The following is a 24533-nucleotide window of genomic DNA, read 5'->3' on the forward strand; positions in this document are numbered from 1 at the left end:
CAACTCGATACTCCAGCAGAAGGAGGAGTGCAAGTGGAGTCGACAGGAGAGCGTCAGCTGTCGACTTACTGCAGTGAAGACACCGTGGTAAGTAGATCTAAGTATGTCAACTTCAGCTACGCTGTTCACATAGCTGAAGTTGCATATCTTAGTTCGACTCCATGCAGTAGTGTAGACAAGCCCTGAGGTGCAAGAAGTCACCAGGACTTTGTAGTATTCATCCAAGAATTCTGAAGAAACTTGAGAACTAAGTCATCTTAAGCTGAAGTGTTAACAAAAACATGTAATAGCTCATTAAAATAGTTTGTGTACCACTGGACTTGAGGGTAACAAATGTCTCACCAGGTCTCCAAATGGTCTCATGAAGTTGATCAAGGGGGAGAACAGTGTAGACTCCTGTGAGACCTTCAGATGGACTTCAGGTCCCATTAGAAAGGAATGTTTGGAGTCAAATTTCAGTGCTGCACTGTTATGTCCAGGTATGTCATGCAGGTGACCCAGTATACCAGTATGGGAAAGCTGAAGAGAGGTCAACTAGGGTGAGCATTGATATGTGACTTCTAACTGTTCTTTTTCAGTGCTACCAACACTGTCTTTATGCTGTGCTCTGCTGTGGAACCCAACTGCAAAGTATCCAGGATATTGGCAGATATTACATGAAGCTAGAATTTTGATTTTGCTTTTTGAATGATTTCATCTAGAAATGGATGATTGGAGAGAGAAGTGATAGATTAAGTGTACTGCATCAACTGTTGGCTTTTTCATGATTGATCATACTATACTATTTTCCAGGGTGATCTCTTCTCTAAAAGAGGCATTCAGAATGTATGTTAGCCTGGGCACAATTGTTCTGCACCAACCTTTACCAGCCAGGAGGGGCAAGAATCTGTTTAGCAGGTGGGGACTCAAATATTTTAAAGAGTTTCTAGATCTTCAGAAGGTGGTATGAGGTCAAACTCTGCCATAAGGGGCAGGAGGTTATGGGCTGTACACTTTTAGAGATTTCTTCTGGGGCAGATCCCTCTTATATTTGGTTGATATTTGCTGTGAAGTAAAACGAGTTGCTTGCCAGTGGTTGGTTCTTGTGTTATGCCTATAAGAAGCACACAGGATCTTTTTCAGGGGAAAAAGGCAATACGCCGCATTTATTGAGAATACAGGAGTTAGCAAATGCTTTTCAGTCTCTCTCTCTCTCACTCACTCACTCCTGCCAGTTGATGTTTATAGTTATCAGTCCAGAGTCTGGCTCAATCTAGTGGCCAGCCAGATTGGTCCCATTCACCAGTGCCTCAAAAGAAGAAAAAGTTGGATGACCGTTTTCTGGCTAAACCTCGAGAAGTACAACCCCAGGCGAGCCACTCTTCAGCGTCTCCTTCATGTTCCGACAGAGAGCCTTCCCGCTCCCCAAGCTCTCAATGTTCGAGGCACTGAGGATTGGCTCCTCCGTAGAGCGAGGTTGGGCAGAGACAGAAAGGAGCAGCAGGCGTGGCCTCCGCAGTGGCAGAACCCACCTCAGTGGCCCTTCTGGACTCACTGGGCTTATCACCAGGGCCAGGGAGGAACCCAGAGCCCATGCTCAGCAACGTATTCAGTCGCTTCCGCCACTTTCGTGCCGCCTTCTGCTGTTCACCCACACCTGGCACCTACGGTCCCGACGCCTTTCCCTCCGGCACAGTCATCAACACTGTCAAGACTCTGGCACTGTGCCCGGCTCTGACTTTGGCACCAGCCTTTACGACGTCGACACACCCGTCTCCCATGCCTGCACCGTTGTCGAAGTCGACCTCGATGCAGGCACTTATGGCCCTGGTGCCAATGTTGGCACCTGGCCCCCCAACACTGGCAGCTCCTGTGAGCATGCCAGTGCAGCTCCCTCCTGTGAGATTGATGCTAATGCCGACATTGGCTATGACGCCTACGACCCTGGCACCATCATCGGCGGCACCACCTCCTCCAATGCTGCCCCGGGAGTCACATGACCCGTCCGGGGCAGACAGTAGAGAGCTTCCACCACCGGCACACGCTTCCTGCCCCTTGTCACTGGACAAGGTGTTGGCAGGGAAGTCCATAGCTCCTGCATTAGAGGACAACAGAATTCTACAACAGTTGCTCTGCAGGGCTGCCCAAGGCTTGGGCATCAAGGCCAAGGAGGTGGTTGAAGACGAGGATCCCATGGTGGACATCCTAGCACCCTTGGGGCCCTCACGGGTAGTGTTACCCCTCATAAAGATGGTGGTGGACACCACCAAAACTCTATGGCAGATGCCGGCTTCTCTGCCACCCACTGCTAAACGCAATGAGCGCTGGTATTTCGTCCCCTCCAGAGGCTTTGAGCATCTCTACTCTCATCCGCCTCCAGATTTGTTGGTCGTCGATGCGGCTAACCAGCGGGAGAGACCAGGTTTCCAAGGTCCTTCCCCAAAGAATAGGGATGCTAAACGCTTGGACCTCGTGGGTAGAAAAATCTACTCCACTGGTGGGTTACAACTCCGTATTGCTACAGCAGGCCATTGTGAGCAGGTACTCCTATAATACCTGTGCTTGCATGGCTAAGTTTACAGAGCTCGTCCCTTTGGACTCTTGGTCTGAGTTCACCACCTTGGTGGAAGAAGGGAAATTAGTCTCCTGCGCTTCACTGCAGGCAGCCTTAGACGCTGCCACAAGAGTCATGGCGACACGGAGTGGCTATGCGACGGGGGGCCTGGTTGCAAGTCTCAGGGTTACCCTGCGAAGTCCAACAAACGATTCAGGACCTTCCATTTGAGGGTGAGACTGTTTTCAGAGAAGACTGACACACTGCTCCACAGCCTAAAAGACTCCCGGACTTGCATATCCCCACCACTCAGCAGAGACAATTCCACCCACAATGTCCTCAAAGGTTCCAGCACCAGAACCACCAGGACAATTCTAGAAGGAGGAACCAGAGCGGTAGGAGAAGACAACATCCCTCTGCTAATCGAGGCCTGCACTCTGGCCCTAAACTGGCATTTTGAATGTGTGGTTGAGGACGGCGCACCAGCCCAGAGACTGGATTCACCTCGCCTTATCTTTTCCTCCCGACTATCCCCTTTCTACCATGCATGGTCCCATATAACTTCGGACCGCTGAGTGCTTCACGTGGTAGAGAGGGTATGCTCAATCCAATTCTGTGCCATCCTGCCCTTCCACCCCCCTTCTCCATCCCACTTCAGGGACCCTTCTCATGAGCAACTTCTCATTCAGAAGGTACAATTGCTTCTAGCCCTGGGGGCTGTGGAGGAGGTTCCACTGGAGTAGGGTTTCTACTCCCGCTATTTCCTAACACGGAAGGCCAAAGGCGGCCTAAGGCCAATCCTGGACCTGGGGGACCTCAACAAGTTTGTGAGGAAACTCAGGTTCCACATGGTCTCCTTGACCTCCATTATCCCGTCACTGGATCCAGCTGACTGGTATGCTGCCCTCGACTTGAAGGACGCATATTTTCACATAGCAATAGCGCAAAACCATAGAAAGTACCTCAGGTTTGTGATCAACAGTTCCTATTACCAATTTATTGTTCTCCCTTTCGGCCTGTCAGCAGCACCTTGAGTCTTCACCAAGTGCTTGGCAGTTGTCGCCGCCTTTCTGCGGAAACATCAGGTACAGGTGTTCCCATATCTCAACGACTGGCTGATCAAAGGCCGATCCAGGGCTCAGGTGGAAGCTGAGGTGTCATTCATCAGAGCCACCATTGAGAATCTGGGCCTCCTACTGAACGAGGCGAAATCGACTCTGTCCCCAGTCCAGAGGATAGAGTTCGTAGGGGTGATTCTGGACTCAACCCAAGCCAGAGCATTTCTACCGCAGCAAGATTCCAGGCCCGTGACGCCATAATCCAGGGACTCAGGCAGTTCCCCACCACCACCACAAGAAATTGTCTCAAACTGCTCGGCCATATGGCGGCCTGTACGTACGTGGTTCTGCACGCCAGACTCAGGCTTCGACCGCTGCAGTCTTGGCTTCTGTCAGTGTACAGAGCTGCCAGGGACAGCTTGAACAGGATCATGACCCCCACCTTGCCCCATCCTCGACTCGCTCCTATATTGGACAGACATTCAGCAGCTGTGCTCAGGAGTCCTCTTTGCCGCCCCACAGCCATCCCTGACACTAATAATGTACACATCAGATTTGGGGTGGGGAGCTCATCTTGGGAACCACAGGACTCAGGGCCTCTGGTCACAGATGGATCTCTGTCTTCATATTAATGTCAGGGAGCTCAGGGTGGTACGCCTAGCGTGTCAGACATTCCGCCCGTATCTAGCAGGACAATGTGTATCAGTCATGACGGACAACACGACCGCGATGTTCTATATCAATAAACGGGGGTGCACACTCCTCTCCCCTGTTCCAGGAAGCCCTCAGGTTATGGGACTTTTGTATAGAGCACTCAGTTGATCCACAGGTGTCGTACCTTCCAGGGGTCCAGAACGAGCTGGCGGACCGCCTCAGCAGGTCTTTTCACAGCCACGTGTGGTTCCTTTGCCTGGTTGTCACATCTTCGCTCTTCCAGAGGTGGGGCTGTCCCCTGACCAACCTCTTCATCACACGACGCAACAAGAAGTGTCAGCAGTTCTGCTCCTTCCAGAATCACAGTCCGGGCTCCACAGTGGACGCGTTCCTCCTCCATTGGGGGGGGGACCACTTCTGTACGCCTTCCTACCAATACTGCTCGTCCACAAGGTCCTGCTCAAGATCTGCAGAGACTGGGCTTGGGTCACTCACATAGCGCCAGCCTGGCCCCGCCAGCATTGGTACACCTCTCTCCTGGACATATCAGTGGGAGCCCCGATTACCCTGCCACTCTTCCTGGACCTTCTATTGCAGGATCACAGGTGGCTCCAGCACCCGAACCTGCAGTCGCTGCATCTCACAGCCTGGAGGTTCCATGGCTGAATCCATTCGAGCTCTCCTGTTCAGAACAAGTCAAACAGGTTCCCTTGGGCAGTAGGAAACCCTCCACTAGGGCCACGTCTCTGGCCAAGTGGAAGAGATTTTCAATCTGGTCAGCTCAGCGCTACCCTCAGTGCCCCAGATTTTGGATTATCTTTTCCACCTAAAGCAGGAACGTCTTTCCTTATCTATAAGAGTACACCTGGCTGCCATCTCGGCTTTCCACCTGTGGGCACAGGGCCGCTCGGTTTTCGCGACCCCCCCGGTCAGTCGCTTCCTGAAGAGCCTCGATAGGTTGTACCTGCACGTCCGCCAACTGGTTCCTGCTTGGGAACTTAACTTGGTCCTCTCTAGGCTCATGGGGCATCCCTTTGAACCTCTAGCAACATGCTCCCTGCTTTACCTCTCCTACAAGGTCGCGTTCCTGGTGGCGATCGCTTCAGCCTGGAGGATGTCTGAACTCAGGGCTCTAACATCCGAGCTGCCCTACACCATCTTTTTTAAGGACAAGGTTCAGCTCAGGCCCCATCTGGCCTTCCCCCCCAAAGGTTGTGTCGCAGTTCCACATCAACCAGGACATTTTCCTCCCGGTTTTCTACCCTAAGCCTCTTGCCAGTAACAGGGAACAGAGACACCACACTCTCGACGTCTGCAGAGCGCTGAACTTTTACATAGAAAGGACCAAACCATTCAGAAAGTCGGTACAGCTCTTTGTCGCAGTAGCGGACAGGATGAAGGGCCAGCCTGTTTTGACTCAGAGCATTTCATCATGGATTGTGGCCTGCATTACCGAGTGCTACCATCTAGCGGGAATCCCAGCGCCCCGATAACGGCACACTCTACAAGAGAACAAGCTTCATCAACAGCTTTCCTGGCTCAGATCCCCACCCAGGAAATCTGCAGGGCGGCGACGTGATCATCGATGCACATTTTCGCCGCATGCTATGCAATTACTAGGGAGGTCAGAGATGATGCGGCCTTTGATAGGGCAGTACTGCAGTCAGTGGATAGCTCCGATCTCATCTCCTAATTTTGCTTGGGAGTCACCTGATTGTTATCGACATGAACAAGCACTCGAAGAAGAAAAAATGGTTACTCACCTTCTCGTAACTGTTGTTCTTAGAGATGTGTTGTTCATGTCCATTCCAATATCCACCCTCCTACCCCTCTGTCAGAGTAGCCACCAAGACGGAACTGAAAGGGTGGCGGATTGGCAGGCCTATATATTAGGCACCATGGGGGCGCAACTCCAGGGAGCACACAGGCCGACCTGATGGCTGCTGCTAAGGGAAAAATGTTCCGGCCAACGTGCACGTGCATGCGCACACAACTGATTGGATTCGACATGAACAACACATCTCGAAGAACAACAGTTACGAGAAGGTGAGTATACATGCAAGGCTGGGTGGCCCACTGAGATGAGTCGGGGGTAGAGGTAGCATTCACTCCCCAAGCCCCACCAGTTGCCCCTTCCCCATGATACATAAAAAGAAAATAATCTAACATGACATTTTGGTTTGCTGTGCTGCCACTTAGAAAAGAAGTAAATTGAGCACATTTGGTATGGAAGTCATTGATCCTTGCAATGCCATGTTGAGAGTCATCTTTCAGAACAGACCTCCTCTTTCAAGACTAGCTAGACCTTTGATATAGATAGTAATTTGCTGGGAGCACATATCCAGGAATGGGATTCTATTATGATTAATTTCTAAAACCAAGAATTATAGGAAAATATTTTGTTTTTGAGCTTTTAAAGTGCCTTGGGAGTCTACGTTATGAGAGGTGTCCATGCAATATATGAATGTAACATACAATAGTTTTCTCCAGAGTTATATTTATGTAAAAATGGATTGTCTTGTACATATATAAAATGTAATTTTCACTTTGTGATTTATTTTTATTTATACATATATAATTAGTTTCAATTTCTTATTTTATGATTTATTAATGCTAGCCTGAAAAGAATGTGTAGAAAACTCTTTCTGCATTAGTCCTGGATGTCATGGATCATTTAAAATTTTGGGCCTTTGCATTTTGAGCTGTTTACTGTAATACTGATCTATATCTACCATAATTTAAAACTGGTAAGTTGCTTGCTGGTTATTTTTCCTTGCTTCTCAGACAGATTGTGTCTAGTATGATTAATTATTGTTCTTTTTCTTGCCTTGATGACTCTAGAAATGTTTAGAGTACATTTACATTTATAAGTGGCCTTGTTCTGCCATCATGTGTATCTAATATTAATGGCACATTCATCTCTTGAATGAAGTAGATATAATGAATTAGTAAAAGAAGAAGGGAATATTGATCTGATTTGGGATTTTACTTCAAGGATAAAAGAGCGAGAATTTAACTGCTATTTGAAAAGCAAAAATAGATTTGAGAAGTTTCTCATAACTCCAAAATTGGTGACTTTTCTTTTGCTATTTTAAAAAATAAAAGCGTATTGCTTTTGATGACAATTTTAGATATATATTTTAATTTGTTTTAAAATAATATGTATAACCTGTTGCTTGAGACAAGTGATATATTATAGAGACCCAGATTATCTAATAAGTAGTAGCATTAAAGTATGACAAATCCCTTATTCTGCTGAATTTATAGACCCTCTGTATTCAAAGAAAAGAGTAAATATTTTTAGGTGGTCATTAGTAATTACCGGCAATGAATGTGGATACAAGATTTTTACCCACATCTGAATTTTTAGCTGCCTCTTGCTTTCCCACTCACTTAATTCAAGCCACCCTTACCGTTGACCTTTTAACATGAATACATGCTTTCAAATGTGCATTGTCTTCTATGGTGCAAGCATAGTCACATCAGTCCGTACTTGTGGTCCTGATTAAGTCATTTTAAAAATATCAAAATAAAAATTTTAAATATCTTGCCTTCATTAACCTGTGAGATGAAGGTTTGTAGGTCCCACACTTAAACTTCCTGATAAACCATAGGGTAACCCACCACAATAGGCAAGGCATGCTTAGCATATTGTTGCTATGAAACATTTCATTTTTTTAAAATGAGGGACAATTCAAATATATCATTGAAATACAACTAATTTCATATTTTACAGTCACAAAAAATTACAGTGCTCATGAAAATGAAAGACAAGTGTTCAATATTCTACAAGAAATAGTGATACAAGTGTGATGATAATGTTTTTAAGGTTTCAGAGTAGCAGCCATGCTAGTCTGTATCTGCAAAAAGAACAGGAGTACTTGTGGCACCTTAGAGACTAAGCATCCGAAGAAGTGGGCTGTAGCCCACGAAAGCTTATGCTCAAATAAATTTGTTAGTCTCTAAGGTGCCACAATGTTTTTAAGTTTTCCTTAATAGCTAACCAGATTTTCTGTCATGTTATAAATAAAAACTGACTGAAGGAAGGTAAGAGGAACTCAAAGTACTCATATATAGATTTTTGCCTCTTACAAATATAAGGCTACTTGTGGTGTTCTGGTGATATAAATAAATGAGAGCTCATCTTTACCAGTTTGTAAGTGACAGCAGAGCTTGCACTGATTTTAGTTACTGAACTGCACATATACAGTAATATTAGAGAGACAAGGTAATATTAACTCACCAATACTAACTCACTTCGTCTCTATAATACCCTGGGACCAACATGGCTACAAGAACACTACAAGCAAGATATTCAGCAATGTTGAATGAACTCAGAATTCACTGTGAGGGGCTAACAATGGGTCTTTAGGACATAGTGTATGCTCTGTTTTTTAATGTTTTGTTTAAAAAGGTTTTAAGTTCAAATGTATTTTTAACCATTAAAGATGTAGAGTGTGTTATTACTTTCACTGACATCAGTGAAAGAGTATAATCACTTTTGTGGATGTTCATGAAATGCTGTTACCATGCTCTGTGATGTCAATGGAATGGCATTTATCAGTTCATCATCTGCTGTGATTTACATAAACATAATAAAGTAAATTTAGACAAAGCTTGTCATACAGTCCATGAAATATTGTTAGCTTTTTAATGCTAGGAAGCTTTTGTTACAATGGCTAAAATGAAAAAGTGTGAGATGATACTATACATGTAGAAAGACTTGTGCTTATATGATGTTTTTGCTTATAAAAGTGGCTTGTTTATAGGATTGTAATTACTTGTAGGTTTTTAATTCTATTATCTTACTCTTTATCTACCCATTGGTAAAACATTCATAATCAACCCTTTTTATTTTCCCCAGGAACAGTAATTGGTGTTGTCATATACACTGGAAAAGAGACTCGAAGTGTAATGAACACATCCAATCCAAAGAACAAGGTAGGCTGGCATAACTAGAATGACTGCTTGTTAAACACATTTTACTAACTTTAATATTTTTTTCTTTCCGAAGTACTAAATTAGATACATAAAACATCAGTTCACTAAATTTATCAGTAAATACTATTCTGTAGTACAGCAAACTGAGTATTTTAAACTGGCTTAATTTTAAATTTATTTGTGTAGCAGATGAGTTCTTTCTACTGGATGTGTCTTAATTATGTATATTATAAATTGCTCTGTCTCATTTCAGAAATACATCTTAAAATGACTAGCTAAAAATGAAATTACAGTGGTCTGAAAACAGAGCAAGAGTAACGTATGCCTGCAGTAGCTTTAGACCCTGATCCTACAAATTCCTCCCTGTGCACCTACCCTTGAGCTTGCACAGAGCCCCCTTGACTTCAAGTCAGCACACTGATTCAGTGGGGCTATGCGTGAGGAAAGAAGTCCACCACAAAGAAGTAGTTGCAGGATTAGGTTTCAGTTTGTGTACACTGCAGTCCAGGAAAAATGCAGAACTAATTTAATATTAGAATGGTATTGGTTAGTTACTCTTAGGTAAGTTTGTTTTTTTTTTTTTTTTTTTTTTTTTTTTTGTGTGTGTGTGTATGACAGAAGGTTCTCCCTCATGAGATTGCTTCCAAAGATGTCAAGTGGAGGAGTTGAGTGTTGTGTGCCTGGGCATGTGCGTAGTCTTTCAGCGCACGTTTACTGTGTGATGGTATAAGTTCTTGTTTGCTGTGAGGTGGAAAGGGGTAGTTTTTTTTAATTGCTGAATGCCAGGTTATTTTATTTTTAAAAAATACTAAAAATATCTAGTTTTGAGAAATAAGAAATGGTAGGCCACCTCTTACTAATTGTTTCTCATACTTCAAAGATGGAATTATTGATATAGGTTATTCATGAGACTATCTCAGGCGATGTGACTCTCAGTATTTTAGTTACAGGAGTTCTTTTACATACTTTATGGGATATCATCAAGGGGCCAAGCAAAATAATCACAGTCTTCAACCATGTTTATTTTATTATTTATTATTAAAGAAAGAAAAAAGTTAGTTGCTGTCACTCTTTCGTTGGCCCAGTACCCTCATAGTTTTTCCTTAGGTTCTTCTTCACCTTATGCATATATACCTTGTCTAATGAACTGGTAAAATTTCTAATTGCTTTTGTTATTCTGGTGGGGAAAATCCCAGATAACCTTTTAAAGTTAAAGTGCAGCTTTTATTTTTATTCATACAATTTTCTAAGATGTTCTTCAATTTTAGTAGACTCAAACAGGAAATAAACTTTGGTTCTCAAAAAGTTTAAACCCCACTTTATATGCAGTATTTCAGTTCTCAAAACAGTTTTTTAATTAAATACATTTTATAATTTCTTTAGCCTAAATAGATATTAGAGAAGGCTTTTTTAATAACAAATTTAAGAGAAATGTGAAATAGGCAAAGAGAGTTACTTGAGCGCTGCCAGTAATAAATTAATTTTTCCAATAAGATAAATATTTTATACTTTAAAGTCTTCTTGTATTAATAATTCGTTTGGTAAGGACATTAAATTTCAGAATGGTGCATTTAGCATTTTACCATTTACATAGCAATGATATTAGGAAATTATATTTGGACCTTTACATTTAGTTAACATTTGCAAGTATGCATTTCACCAATGCATTGGTCATTTTAACATTTAAGTAATAAACAAAAGGTTTAGAATATTTCCAACTACACATGTTTTTCTTGGCGTTTTAAAGACATAAGCAGGGATTTTTCTTTGAAAAGTAAAGGGTTTGTATAGTGGCACTTTACTCCTACGTTGATTGCTCTGATAACACAACCTACATTCCTTTTTACAGTTAAGTCTCTTCCAAAAACATGAATATTTTACATGGGTTTATGCCTAAGGATATAGACATACAGTTGCTAGTCCTTGGGAGACAGAAATAGAAACCTCCTGGAATTTTTTTGATTAGCTTTAATATTTTGTAACATAACTAGCTAAATATACTATGTACTGTTATATTTTCAAGTATCCTGGCTATAGCTTACCTATAGCTATCTCTTGTCTGCCTCTTTACTGAATGTTAAGTTTGTAAAGTCTTAATATTAGCAAAAATAAGTTATACTATCACTATTATTATTTTTGCGTCAATATTGAGATCTCCTTTTCACACTGCCCACTAGCTGCGGTGGTCATAGAACCTTACCCTCTCCATTTTTGCCTGAGTGTTTTAACTAAAATGTTCCTAATTTAGTCTAATAAAAATTTTAGTTTAGGTTTAGTTAAGATAAGATACTTTTTTCTTGTCCATCCTTTTCAGAATGAAATTCAAACTCTTTGTTAATCATATTGTGAGCGCTATTAAGGGAATATTTAGAAGCAAGCTGTTCTCCTTAGACATGTTCAGATTTTGTTTTAAACTATGTTCTCAGACAAAATACAGCATACTATGCAGAAAGACTAAAAGTTAGATAATGCACAGATGCTGTGAATTAAGAAAAGCTACATCTATCGCAGCAATTCAGTTTAAGAACTTTCCTTTTCCTCACGCATGAGGTAGTCTGCTATGCCTTAAATCATGGTAACATGGAAAGAAGTAAAGCCATTGGCGGGGAGTTATCAAGGTGCCGTAACTAGGAGTGCTGGGTTTGCCTCTGCACCCACTGGCTTAACTAATAAGACCAATTGAATATATGGCTTCCATTATCTATAGAGTTTACAGTTTTTAGCACCAGATTACAAAAAAAAAAATTTCGAGCACCCCTGGTGGGAATCACAGATGCTGACTCTAGAACTGCATATTTCAAATTGGTCATAAAGGCCCAGACCACCTGACCAATTTGTGTTCTTTTTGCAGCTGTAGAATTCATGGCGCCAAGTGTTCATAATACTTTTCCTATCTTATTCTTTTATATTTTTATAATAAAAACTAGCAATGTTTAACTGCTTATTGTGGTGAGGTGATAATTCTTGGTAGTTGTAGTTCTAGAGTTTTCTGTCAACATTGATCATCTAGTTTCGGAGTGATAGCCGTGTTAGTCTGTATCAGCAAAAACAACGAGGAGTACTTATGGCATCTTAGAGACTAAGAAATTTATTTGGGCATAAACTTTTGTGGGCTAAAACCCACTTCATCTGATGCATGGAGTGGAAAATACAGTAAGAAGATATATATACACAGCACATGAAAAGATGGGAGTTGTCGGGGGTCAGTTCTAAAGAGACTATTCAATTAAAGTGGGCTATTATCAACAGGAGGAAAAATCACTTTTGTAGTGGTAATCAGGGTGGCCCTTTTCAAACAGTTGACAAGAAGTGTGAGTAACGGTACAGGGAAATTAGCATGGGGAAATTATTTTTTAGTTTTTGTAGTGACCGATCCACTCCCAGTCTTTATTCAGGCCTAATTTGATGTTTGCAAATTAATTCCAATTCTGCAGTTTCTCATTGAAGTCTGTTTTCAAAGTTTTTTTGTTGAAGAATTGCCACTTTTAAGTCTGTTGTTGAGTCCAGGGAGGTTGAAGTGTTCTCCGACCGGTTTTTGAATGTTATAATTCTTGACGTCTGATTTGTGTCCATTTATTCTTTTGCGAAGAGACTGTCCGATGTACATGGCAGAGGGGCATTGCTGGCACATGATGGCATATATCACATTGGTAGATATATCACATTGTTAGATAAGGTACCACAAGTACTCCTCGTTGTTTTTAGTGATCATCTAAGTGGTTTATAAGTCTTGTAATGGCATACATCAAATATTCAGGTTTCAATAGTAACACATCCTCGGTGATATGTCCATTTTTTCAGAGCCAACTTGAACATCTCCACCTTCAGCTTTGGAATTTGGCTCTTTGATCTGACAGCCTTTACTCCTGGTTAGCTTCTAGATAGAAGCTTATAGTCACAGACAATGTGAGTTCCTCTCCATAGGTTGTTTGGGCAAAAGAGACCTTTCATCACTGGTAGTTCCTAAATATCCCTATTTTTCAGCTACTGCATATCCTGGTTCAAGATTACATTTTCAACCTTGGCCTTCTCTTGCTGTTTGGGGTTCTGGTATAGAGACAAGAAATGTTTCTCCCTATATGTGTGGTCCTTTGAGCATGAGATTAAGTGCCATCTCATTCTGAGGCTAGGTCTACACTACGGGGGGGTGGGGGTCGACCTAAGATACGCAACTTCAGCTATGCAAATAGTGTAGCTGAAGTTGCGTATTTTAGGTCAACTTACCTAGCTGTGAGGATGGCGGCGAGTTGACTGCTGCCGCTCCCACATCAACTCGGCTTCCGCCTCTCGCTGCGGTGGAGTTCCGGAGTCGACGGCAGAGTGATCGGGGATCAATTTTATCGTGTCTACACTAGACGCTATAAATCGATCCCTGATAGATAGCTCGCTACCCGCCGATCCGGCGGGTAGTGAAAACGTGCCCTGACTCACTAAGGAAGAAGTTTTCATTCAGAGAATATCACAAGCAGTTGGATGTTACAATTCTGTTCCTCTTTTATGGTGACTTCATCTTCTAGGGACATCTCCTTTCCTGGAGAGAAATCTCCCAAATATTTGCGCTGGAAGGATGAACTTTGGATTTGGAGAGGGAGGAATAACGCAAGGATCAGACTTCTGAACCTCTGTCATAATCTCCTTCCCTTAGTCTTTTTTTCTCATCCTTCTTCCTCTCTCCACAGAGGTGTCTAAAGCTTTGCAGGATATGTTGACTTTCCTGTCTTTAGATATCCTTTTTTTCTTGGTTCAAAGAAAGCAACATACACTTTCTAATATTTTAGAACTGAGGAACAGTATGATGGACTACTGGAATCTGCAAAGAAGTTTTTGGTGCATCCAACCAAAGATCCATATGTGTTAGAAAGCCCTGTATTCTTTTTCTCCTGCAATTTCATTGTACACTTGGTTCCTTAGTAATTTCTGCAGTTGCTGAATGGGTTAAGAACAACAGGATTTCTAGACAACTTTTCGTTTTGATAGAGACTTCTATTAACTGAAGCAGTCAGGGGAAGACCTGATGTTTGCCAGCATTTCTTGTGAGGATAGCAAGTTATTAGAAATGGCCTGATATTGCTACTCCTTATGGAGCAAATTCTTATCAGTGGTCAACCTTTCTCTAGAAGCTGAAAGTCTAGAAGTGAAGTTGACCATCCTAGAATGTCAAGTGTGCTTTTTACAATGTTCGTTTATTTATTTTATTTATTTATTGCAATCGTATTTTGCAGGTATTTTTGGCTTAAAATGACTAGTTTATCCAGGAAGTAGAAGCTAAAGTTCTGAATTTGTCCATGTGGGAGTAGATTTAATCAACAAAAAAGACAACCTTGGGTATTTTTAAATATACTAGACAAACTGCATGGTTTGGGGTTTAAGGTTGCATGAGCAACCAGATTCTGGCATTTTCAAAAATTGGGTGCTAAACTCAAAAATTTAAATTGCTTTTTTTTCTAAATATAAGTTTCTGTATTTTCTAGGGTTTTTTAATAAAAAAGTTTTTAAAAGTATAATATGTGTAACTGTAACAACTCTTCCATCATGCATGGCATCATGTAAGATTTGAATTCTTGAATCTTCAGTAGTGCAACACAGCTTGAACTATGGGACTAACTGCATTAATTGCCAACAGGAGCAGGTTGTTATCCCTGGGGAGAAGTGGGTCACAGGAACCATGTGCAGTGTCTGGAAAGTAGTTGGTGGAGGTGGGGGGAAGCATGACTGAGCTGTTCTTTCCCTTTCTTCTCCTTTCCTTCTCCTTCAACCTTTCTGAGAGGCTGTTTGTTCTCAGGGTTCCCAGTTCAACGTGTGCTGTTGCTTCTGCTTTAGCGCTGGTGGCATGGGCCCAGCTATGGATTAAATGTTCACGTTCATTTATTTTGGCATGTTTCCAAAAAAAATTTCGGACAGTGCAAGCGAGAGAAGGGAAATCACGATCTTCAGCAGTTTACAACTCAGCTAAACCTGAATGGAATTTCATAGAACAAAGAAAAGGCACTACTTTTAGCCTGAGAGCTTTCCCACTGCTGAATTTCAAAGGCCAGCTGCAAACATCTGGAGGTGTTAGAACGTCTCAAAATGTAACCAGAGTCTTCTTTATAATAGAAAGTATCGGGCAACCTAGTATAAGGTCCACTGCTATCTCCCTCTATAATAATTCCTGAAACCTGGGATGTATAAGGTAAGCATTGATGGGTCCTTAACTATTTGCCACTGCTTTAAAACTAACAAGAGAGAAGCAATGAAAGTTTCTAGTAACTGCTTTCCATTGACCGTATATTAGATGAAGTCTAGTATTCTGTCAATAAAGAGGTGATTTAAGTGGTTAACTGCAATTAGCACTAATTAAAATTATATGCATAAATCTTCACTTGATGAAAGAATATGGACCACTGAATGCCTGTTTTAGTTTAAATAAGTTTCTGTATAGTGTATTACTTAATTGTAAATTCCAGGTGTTAAATAAAAGTTTGTATTCTTCCAGAAATAAGTTAACTATTTCAGACAGCATATATCATTGTTATTTAATATTAAGGGACTAATCCTATATGGAAGGCATAGATGAGTAGCCAGCTCATTTACAGCCCACATATTCTGGGATGATTCCTATCCACCCCTTCTCACCAGCACCACCTGCAGAATGTAGGAAATGGCAGCAAAGCAGTTATTGCTGCAAACTTATAATGGCGGTATCTCCCAGAACTCCTGCACACCCACTATACAAGGGAGTTTCATACACCCACTGCATCCTTGCACCCACTGCTAACCTCATTCCACCCCCAATTCCTCTGAGAGCTGAGGACAGAAAATCCACATGGAGAACACACCCTTGTAGCATACAGGATGTACAGTTCCCTTCATGAGACCCCAGAATCCTGTTCCCTGCAGAACAGAATCAAACCAGTTCTGTTGATGTCAGAATCCTCTGAAGATACTGATGGTTAGGGGTAGAAGAGAAGACGATGCTTCTAAAGATGTTTAAAGCAGCAATTCTTCAATACAGGACAGTACATTCTAGAAGTGCCATTTGCACCATACATGCTGTAACACTATTCATGTAGATACGTAATGAATAATGTTACAGTATTTTCTATTTTACAAAATCTAATTTATTCTTCAAAGTACAGCAGAACTTTTCAGCTTGTAAAATTTTGGAGGTATGAAGTATGATGTCAAACAAGCAGATGTGAACAAAAGCTTTAAAGTTTTGTTCTCTGTTAATGTGCCTTTAAAAATCATATAACGTGATCCATTTGATACATAGACAGCCCAGATCTTTATTTATTTCAAGAGCTCTGTTACACTACTCCAAATGGAAATGTATCCTAGGTATTAACATGCCAATGAGTATGCAAAATATGATTCACATTAACTCTTGGAATTCTCTAGTATTGGCCCACAAAGTAGAATTTGATACTGAAACACCATTTACTAAGGGATATATAGACAGGCCCATTAGTGCTTATCTGTGATATAGTAATCTGGCCAGGAGCAGGTTTATAGACAAATCCACATTCAAAATAATTATGGAGACTAAAAGCAGGCAAGCCTTTCATTACATGCGACTCAGATGCAGAAAATTTCTAGAATAATATTTAACATCTAAATACAGATTTACACCTTCAATGAAATGTACAAACATTAGTTCGCACAACGGTCTCATGAATTAGATTAGTAAAGTCTTGTCTACATGGTGGGGTAACGTACTCTACAGGGATTGTGATTTCTTGAGCACACTAACATTGTGCATTAATTGGTGTAGACCCTGCTGGTACGCACTAAAGGTTCCTTAGTGTACTTTAATGCAATATTTTTTTTCTAATAGCACTACATTAAAGTGCACCAGCAGGGTCTACATGGACCAATTAATGTGTAACATGTTAGCGTGCTTTAGATATCACACCCTGTAGAGTACATTACCCCACCGTGTAGACAAGCTCGCTTAGACAGAAAGGAAAACTGAGTCTGACAAGTTAAATGCTTACCTAAGACTACACCATCACCTCAGGATTTCCTGGCTCCCAGTCCAGTGGTGGTTCTCAGAGCAAAGTGAGATAAACAAAGTTCTGGCCAATACCCAGAATTTCGTTATTGATGCTTGCATCTGAAGAAGTGAGGTTCTTACCCACGAAAGCTTATGCTCCCTATACTTCTGTTAGTCTCAAAGGTGCCACAGGACCCTCTGTTGTTATTGATGCTGGTATCTTCAACTATGGAAGGAAACCTAAAGTCTGAGTGCTTCTGTGTGCACAAGGTTCTTTCATTTCAAAACAATGCAAATAGCTCTTAATCTTAGCAATAATCTTTCTAATGGGAATAGGTAAAAACCCTCAATTATAATGAACTAAAACTTCAGTTATAGACTGTTTCTTATAACCTAAACCTATAGTTACCAGGAAGATACTTATTTCAAGAAAAGAAAAAATTCTTACAAGAGGTTTAAAAAAAAATCAATTGTGACAGGTTGCCATTTTCACGCCATTCATAATAATAAGTTACTCAGAGTAAAAACATCAGGAATGAAATGACAATACAAATTGCTTGAAGCAGTTATTGCAATCCCTTGAGTATATTGATTTGTGTTTCTAATAAAGAGATGCTTTTAAATGTCTCACTGACAGAGACAGGTAATATGTGCCATTATGTGGATTAAAATGGTCACTTATTATTTTAATCTTAGTAACAGCATTTTTAAATAAAAGTTCAAAATGAAATCAATGTATATATGTATTTTCTGTGTGTGGCATTTTATATCAAATTAAGACATTTGGGGAGTATCTTTTTTGTAGTCAAAGTTCCGAATTTTTACATAAACATGCAGTGTTTATATTGCTCAAAATGATTAAAAAGATAAACACAGAATTATGTTTATATGTTACCCTATTTTACCTTGCAGTTTTATCACTGAAGATAAAAAAAAATGTTGATTAAAGAAATACTTGTTTAAAATTTTCGTAGTGTAAGTTTCATAAAAGAAACCCCTCTGATGAAGTGGATAATAGGAGTGAATTAGTCTTCAGAGAAATTTTTAGAGTATCTATTAATACGAAAATAATTGTTCCAAAGCCTGATCAACAAAGGATTAAATAGAACAACAAACCTACAATAAAGTAATTCAGTGACATGTAGGCAAGCTGCAGTATGGTTTTTAGGATTATGACAGTACATGCACCGCCTTCGCTTGCATACTCAACACACTCTAATATTACAGCTGCTAACAATTAAAAGTTGTGTTCCTTCATGTGAAATGTGAACATGAATAGACTTATAATTTCAGGCAGCAGTAAAGAGGCAAAGTGTTAAATGTTGAAAAAACAATCCTAATGATAACATCTGGGATATATTTTTGTATCATAGTATTGTAAAGAATATCTAAACTAGTGAACTTAGTGATACTTTAAATTGTATTTTAAATAATCATTTCATTTTGCATTGATAAGACAGGTATTTCATGTTAAATAAACTGTACCCATTGTTTGTCCAAATATTTGTGTGGTAGAGTACAATTGCAATAGGTAAGTGTGTGTGTGTGTGTGTGTGTGTGTGTAATATATGTCAATATGTATCTGTGTAGTGTAGAAATAAAAACTGCTTCAAAGGTGCTTAATAATCCTTTGAAATTGCATGACCTGTACTTAGCAGCTAGTATTCTGCTAAGTCTAAACAGTGAAGTTTAATATGTTACATATCAAATATGTGAATGCAGCAACTGTCCCAACAGTTCTATAAAATACATTTACTATTAGAATGCTAAATATAGTTTTGCAGAGGTCTGAATGAAGATTCCTGTAGGATTTCCCTAATTTCTCCTTTACTCTATTTATAATTTTCCATTGCCACTCAAAGATCCTACAACTACCATCCCCCAAACAAAAGTCTGTGAATGCTGCCATGTATATTAACCATAAGATTTACTCAAGAATTATGAGGCACTTTTCTGCCATTAACTGAATGTGCTTCTTCCAGTGCTCGCCTGTTTAACAAGCGAGGGTGGTCTTGGAAACTCAACAGAGATCCTGCTGCATGGCAGGAAATAGTTTGCTATTAGACTGCTGTGTTAAACCATATTTGTGGGGGTGGAGCACAAAACTACTGGTATTGTATTTAAAAATACCAAAACTTCAAATAGTTTGTGAAGGCTCCAATCCTGCAAAGATTTATGCAAATGCTTGTGACAGAATGCTGAAGCCTAACATGTGGTTCAGCACACTGATGACTGTGGCCTTGGCAATATCTGATTGAGGAAATAAGAATGAACTAGCCAGTCAGATGGGGCAGAGGGGTGAGATGAGCTAACTGGCCCATCAGCTGACTAACTTGATAAATGGCAGGAAGGAATAGTATTAATGGGGATGGACAGGGCTAGCTGTGCCCAGACTGAAGGAAGGGTGATCCCAGGGCCTGAATGAACAGGGGCTGGAGGCAATAGGATTGTAGGTATTAAAATTGTTTTGTACTGTACAGGTGTTGGTGGAGGGGATTTGAATAATTATAGAGTGGACACTGAGCAGTTTCTGTAAGGGGAGAACATACACTCTGTGGCAGCTTAATTTAAATAGAAGCATAAATCTTCATGGGATTGGGGCCTTTAGCATGCATCTTTCTTCTACAGTAGGGCCACACTGTGGCCAAACTTGCATACTCCCATATAATCATCAGGAACCTCTGTACTCCCTGGTGCTGGCTACCTGGATTGCAGTGCAGTGCAGGAAAAAGAGCAGGGGCTGCTTCATCCGCCTCCTTCCCTGTGCAAGTGGTACAAGGTACCCACCTATATTGTCATGCAAGCGAAAGTACAATCTATATTTAGTGTAGGGTACTTCCTGCTAGGAGCCAAGGGGAATCTGGAAGGTAGATGGAATCTGTCAGATTCGCAGTCTGTCTTATCTGTATTGCTCCTTGCTTTGGAGCTCATAGTAGAGTCACAATTGAGTCCTTAATGACCAGGCATCAGTTTAATCATGGTTTACTTTTGTGTATATCTTCTTAATATTTCAGCAATGTTTAGGTGTAGATTTTTTAAATTGTTTGGGGTCTTTAATGTCATAACTGTAGTATCCCTTTCAAATACTACAGCTCATGAAGTTGTCCAGCTATACCGAAAGGAGGACAGGAGACACTTAATATGGTTTTAATCAGGCTGCAACTTTATTATTAGATGTCTAGGACTACCCAGCAGATAAAAGTGTACAATGCAGGTAACTCCATAATCATTCAATATCTACCCAAGGGGCTTCTGCCAGCTCCCCTCTTTTTCCATCCAGGTCCCCCAGTCATAGGAGCCCTGAATCCCCCACTCCCATTCTGCTTCTTTAATAAACACTTCCTTTTTAAGTCTTTTACCAAGTCATTTTTTCAGTCACTGTATGCCGTCCCTATGGAGTACCTGCACTGGACATCTGCCTCACACTTACAAAATGAGTTGTGACATAATAGCCTAAATCCCCTCCCTACTCACCATAAGAAAGCCCTCCCTGAACCCACTGTGGGGAAGGCAAAAAAACCCACTCCACCTTGGCTAATCTGGTGGTGAGGGAAAAATTCCTTCCCAGCTCCCCTTAGAAAGGTGCAGCTAGTATGATGCCCACAGCAGGTCCTGACCAAACCTGATATTTTGCCACCTCAAGGGGAGGGTAGATGGGTGCTGCTATGCCTGGTTTGGAGAAAAAAGGCTTCTTCCACTGTGCTTTGCCCCTTTTTGACCTCCCTCAGACCTTCCAGTCCTTGTGGATGAATCAGCCTCACCAAACTGACTCACTCCCCATTTTGCAGTAACTTCTGAGCCTATTGCTTCTCCCCCGGCAAGCCGGACAAAGCCCTCCTCCCCATTAAAGGTACTGTGCAGTCGTTCTCTAAGAGGCTTTTGGATGTGCTGTTTGTTTAATATTCATTTGTCTAATTAAATGTCATTTTCAGTTTGAAGAACCTGCACATTGTATTTTAAAAAATTAGTGACTCAATGCAAACCCAAGCACATCTATGGATTGTTCTGATATGTAGCATGGTGTGTGAAGTTAGAATTTGACTGTCCATGTTCATTATTTTTTCTTGCAGGGCTGTTGAAATATGTGGCTAATGCATACAAATTTCTGTAATAATTTGTAATGTGGATAATAGTGAATACTATAAACAACTTGGTATTAGCATGGAATTGCATTATATCCACTTTCCTACCAAATGAGTTAATCATATCGATATTACATTTAATACCTGAGATATTATCGTAAAACACTATTGAAATTGCCATTTGTTGAATACAGTTTTCTGTTGGTTAATACAGTTTAAAAAAACTGAACATATATCCCACTACACATTATTCTGATGGTGATCTGATTATTACGGTAATCTTAAGATTATAGATATATTATAATTTATAACACATCTTTACGAGATGAAAATTTTCCAGAAATTGGGCATTAGATATAAAGTTGACATTTCTATAACAAAATAGAATTCCTACTAAATTCTTTTTCTATATCTCAACGTACTTTCCAAAGACACATGAAGTACATGTATTATATTATAGAATTTATTACTCACCTGATTAGCTAAATTGAAGCTCAATGTAGATGCTCCAGTCTTCGCTACAGAATGGCCAAATTGGAACTGTTGGCCTTTGCAGTTGTACAAACTTTGGATTATTCTTTCAAAATATTATGAATGTCAAATTCCTAAAAATCTCACCTGTAGTTATTTGTTGGCATTATTTTATGTAAGAGATGGTATTTTAAATTGATCTAAGTGTATTGATATACTGACCATAGTCCCATGGCACTGCTCTCTTCTAGAGCTGGAGGAGGAAGTTGCTGAAATCCATGAGTTCAAATTTACACGGCATGAGATAGTGCCTTTGAAATATATATTTTCTTTTTCCTTGACATGTGAACATATTGCATCGGTTCTGCAAACTTCTATTTCCACATTGTGTATCCTTTATAATATTTTTTGCTTGATTTAGCAGGAGGAGTGGGATGAGCAAGAAGGGGAAGCATTTTCATTATCTTACTGTAGGATTTTGTTGAAAAATTGAACAGATACTTGAGTTTTATTTCTTATAACAATACAATATTGTTGATGGAATGGCATATGCAGTAATATATAATAGAAATATAGTAATAACTATAGATACACTGAATTTCTAGATGTTACTATCAGATTAGTCAATCTTGATTTTATAAACAAATAGGAAAAAAATTGAAATTCAAATAAAAGTGTGAAAAAGGTCTAACAAATATAAATGTAACATTATTATGTAAGGTGTATATATACCTCTTCAAGCATGCTATTTATGTTTGTTACAACTTAGAGAAGGATTTATTTTGTTTTGCTGAAGTATTTAGTCATTCAGGCAACAATTTTCTTAACTTAAAGTCAACATTTTGTTGTTTTATTACAATTATAAAAATTGTTTCATTGCCTAAGGATGCAGACACGGTCTGAAAGACGCACAAGACAGAGAAGAGAATTTTCTTAATGGATCAATTTAATATGTTTTTAATTCCAAACAATATAAAGAAAAATGATTTCTTGCAAGGTTTAATTTCAGTCTAAAATGATATATTTGTTTTATTCTTTGGATAAATGTAGATATGGTAACATCAACATTATTATACTGCAATGACTGTTCATTCAATCTCATTGGCAGTCAAATCAGCTTGCTATGGAATGCAATTCCAGCCTAAAAATCAGATTGAATTGTGCTCTTCACAATGCTTTAATCAGTAATCAATTCTGTTTGGATAGATATTTCTTAAACCTTGGCTTTCTGGATAAAGTTGGACCTGTCAATGCTAAAGGTCACTTATAGATGTTAATTAACCAAGAGGGAAATTAACAAACTAAGATTATTTATTTATTTTGCCTGACATTTTGCGATATTGTCATTCTTACCTATCTGTGGTGTAGGGGGAAAAACCTGTTTTTAAAACACATGGCTGGTTTTTATAAGGCTGAGATGCATAGTAAGCCATGTATCCTTAGGCTGGCTCTTCAGGTAAAACTGTTTCTGGTGAGGGCCCAACCCTGCTTTCATGGACATCAAAAGGAGCAGAATTGGGTCCTAATGGTAAAAAGGTAAACTGAGAATTGGAAAGGCAAAAGAGAGTCTGTGGAATAGCATTTGGGTAGTGAGGCTTAAACATTAAAATAACTCTTAAGTTATACACTGTATATTCAGAATATGCAGCAAGATGCATCATAATTATCTTCAGTCTCTTCCTTTAGAAATGTGAGTAATTTTTGTGAAAATGAGAGCAGCATTGGCAGACACACACATCAGTGAATCTGCCTGGTGTGCCTAAAATGAGCACATAAATAGTTTTTTATACTGCTATCACTTGTAGGTAATGTTCAAAACAGTGAATTTAAAATGTACTTTATATAAAAAAGCTTCCATCCTGTTTTAATATGACTTAATATCAGAAGCGTAAATCCTCTGTGTATCCATTCAACATCAATTTAAATAGTAGTAATCTTTAACATTCTTCCTAATTGTTAAACTAGTATTAAAGCTGGATTTCAGGGTGGGGGTGACTCAGTGTCTCAAATTTTTTTTTTCTTTTCAGCAAGTTATATTCACCAGTTGTAGACTTAGAAATGTTAATGTTAATTATAAATGTTACTTTTGTTTTACATTTCATATTTTTGTCGAGAGGTAGCCTCTTGGATTCCCCCCCATTTAATTTGGAGTGGATCCACTACTTTGGACAGAAGTTATAACTCATGGATATTTCTGATCAATCCAGTAGAATAGAGACTGAGTTCTTTTTTCTGAAAGCTCCTTTTGCTGCATACACCTCTACCTCGATATAACGCTGTCCTCGGGAGCCAAAAAATCTTACCGTGTTATAGGTGAAACCGCGTTATATCAAACTTGCTTTGATCCGCCGGAGTGCGCAGTCCTGCCCCCCCCGGAGCACTGCTTTACCACGTTATATCTGAATTCATGTTATATCGGGTCGCGTTATATCGGGGTAGAGGTGTATTTGCTGAATTGGCCATACCCTCCTCTTTACATGCAGAAATGTTTCCTCTGTGATAATTTCCTTTGTGATAGTATTTCTAAAAAGATTATTTTCCCCTGAACAATTAGTTTCCCTTTATTTTTTTTCTGGAAATTCTGCAGGAGGAATGAAGTGCAGTGGTTGGGGGAAGATTCACTTAGCACCTCCTGCATTTCGCTCCCCTCTGCCCAGCACCACCAACTTTAAACAGTTCTCCTGCTCCTGCAGTAAGCAGAGTAGCTGCCTCCTATTTTGTGGTCCAACATATTGGAGACACTCTCAGAGCCAGGGCCGGCTCCAGGCACCAGCCCACCAAGCTTGTGCTTGGGGCGGCACCTGGAGGGGGGCGGTGCG

General features: G+C 40.2%; 1 protein-coding gene across 3 annotated transcripts in view; it reads left to right on the forward strand.

Annotated features, from left to right (window-relative positions):
• ATP9B (ATPase phospholipid transporting 9B (putative)) overlaps positions 1–24533 on the forward strand; it is a 291535-nt gene that overhangs the window by 154912 nt on the left and 112090 nt on the right. For all 3 annotated transcript variants that reach the window (XM_054019115.1, XM_054019116.1, XM_054019117.1), the window contains exon 11: positions 9110–9186. In XM_054019115.1, the coding sequence (XP_053875090.1) occupies positions 9110–9186 (77 nt within the window). The remainder of the gene's footprint in view (positions 1–9109; positions 9187–24533) is intronic.

The sequence above is a fragment of the Malaclemys terrapin genome, chromosome 2, assembly GCF_027887155.1.
Source record: "Malaclemys terrapin pileata isolate rMalTer1 chromosome 2, rMalTer1.hap1, whole genome shotgun sequence".
Taxonomy (NCBI): Eukaryota; Metazoa; Chordata; order Testudines; family Emydidae; genus Malaclemys; species Malaclemys terrapin.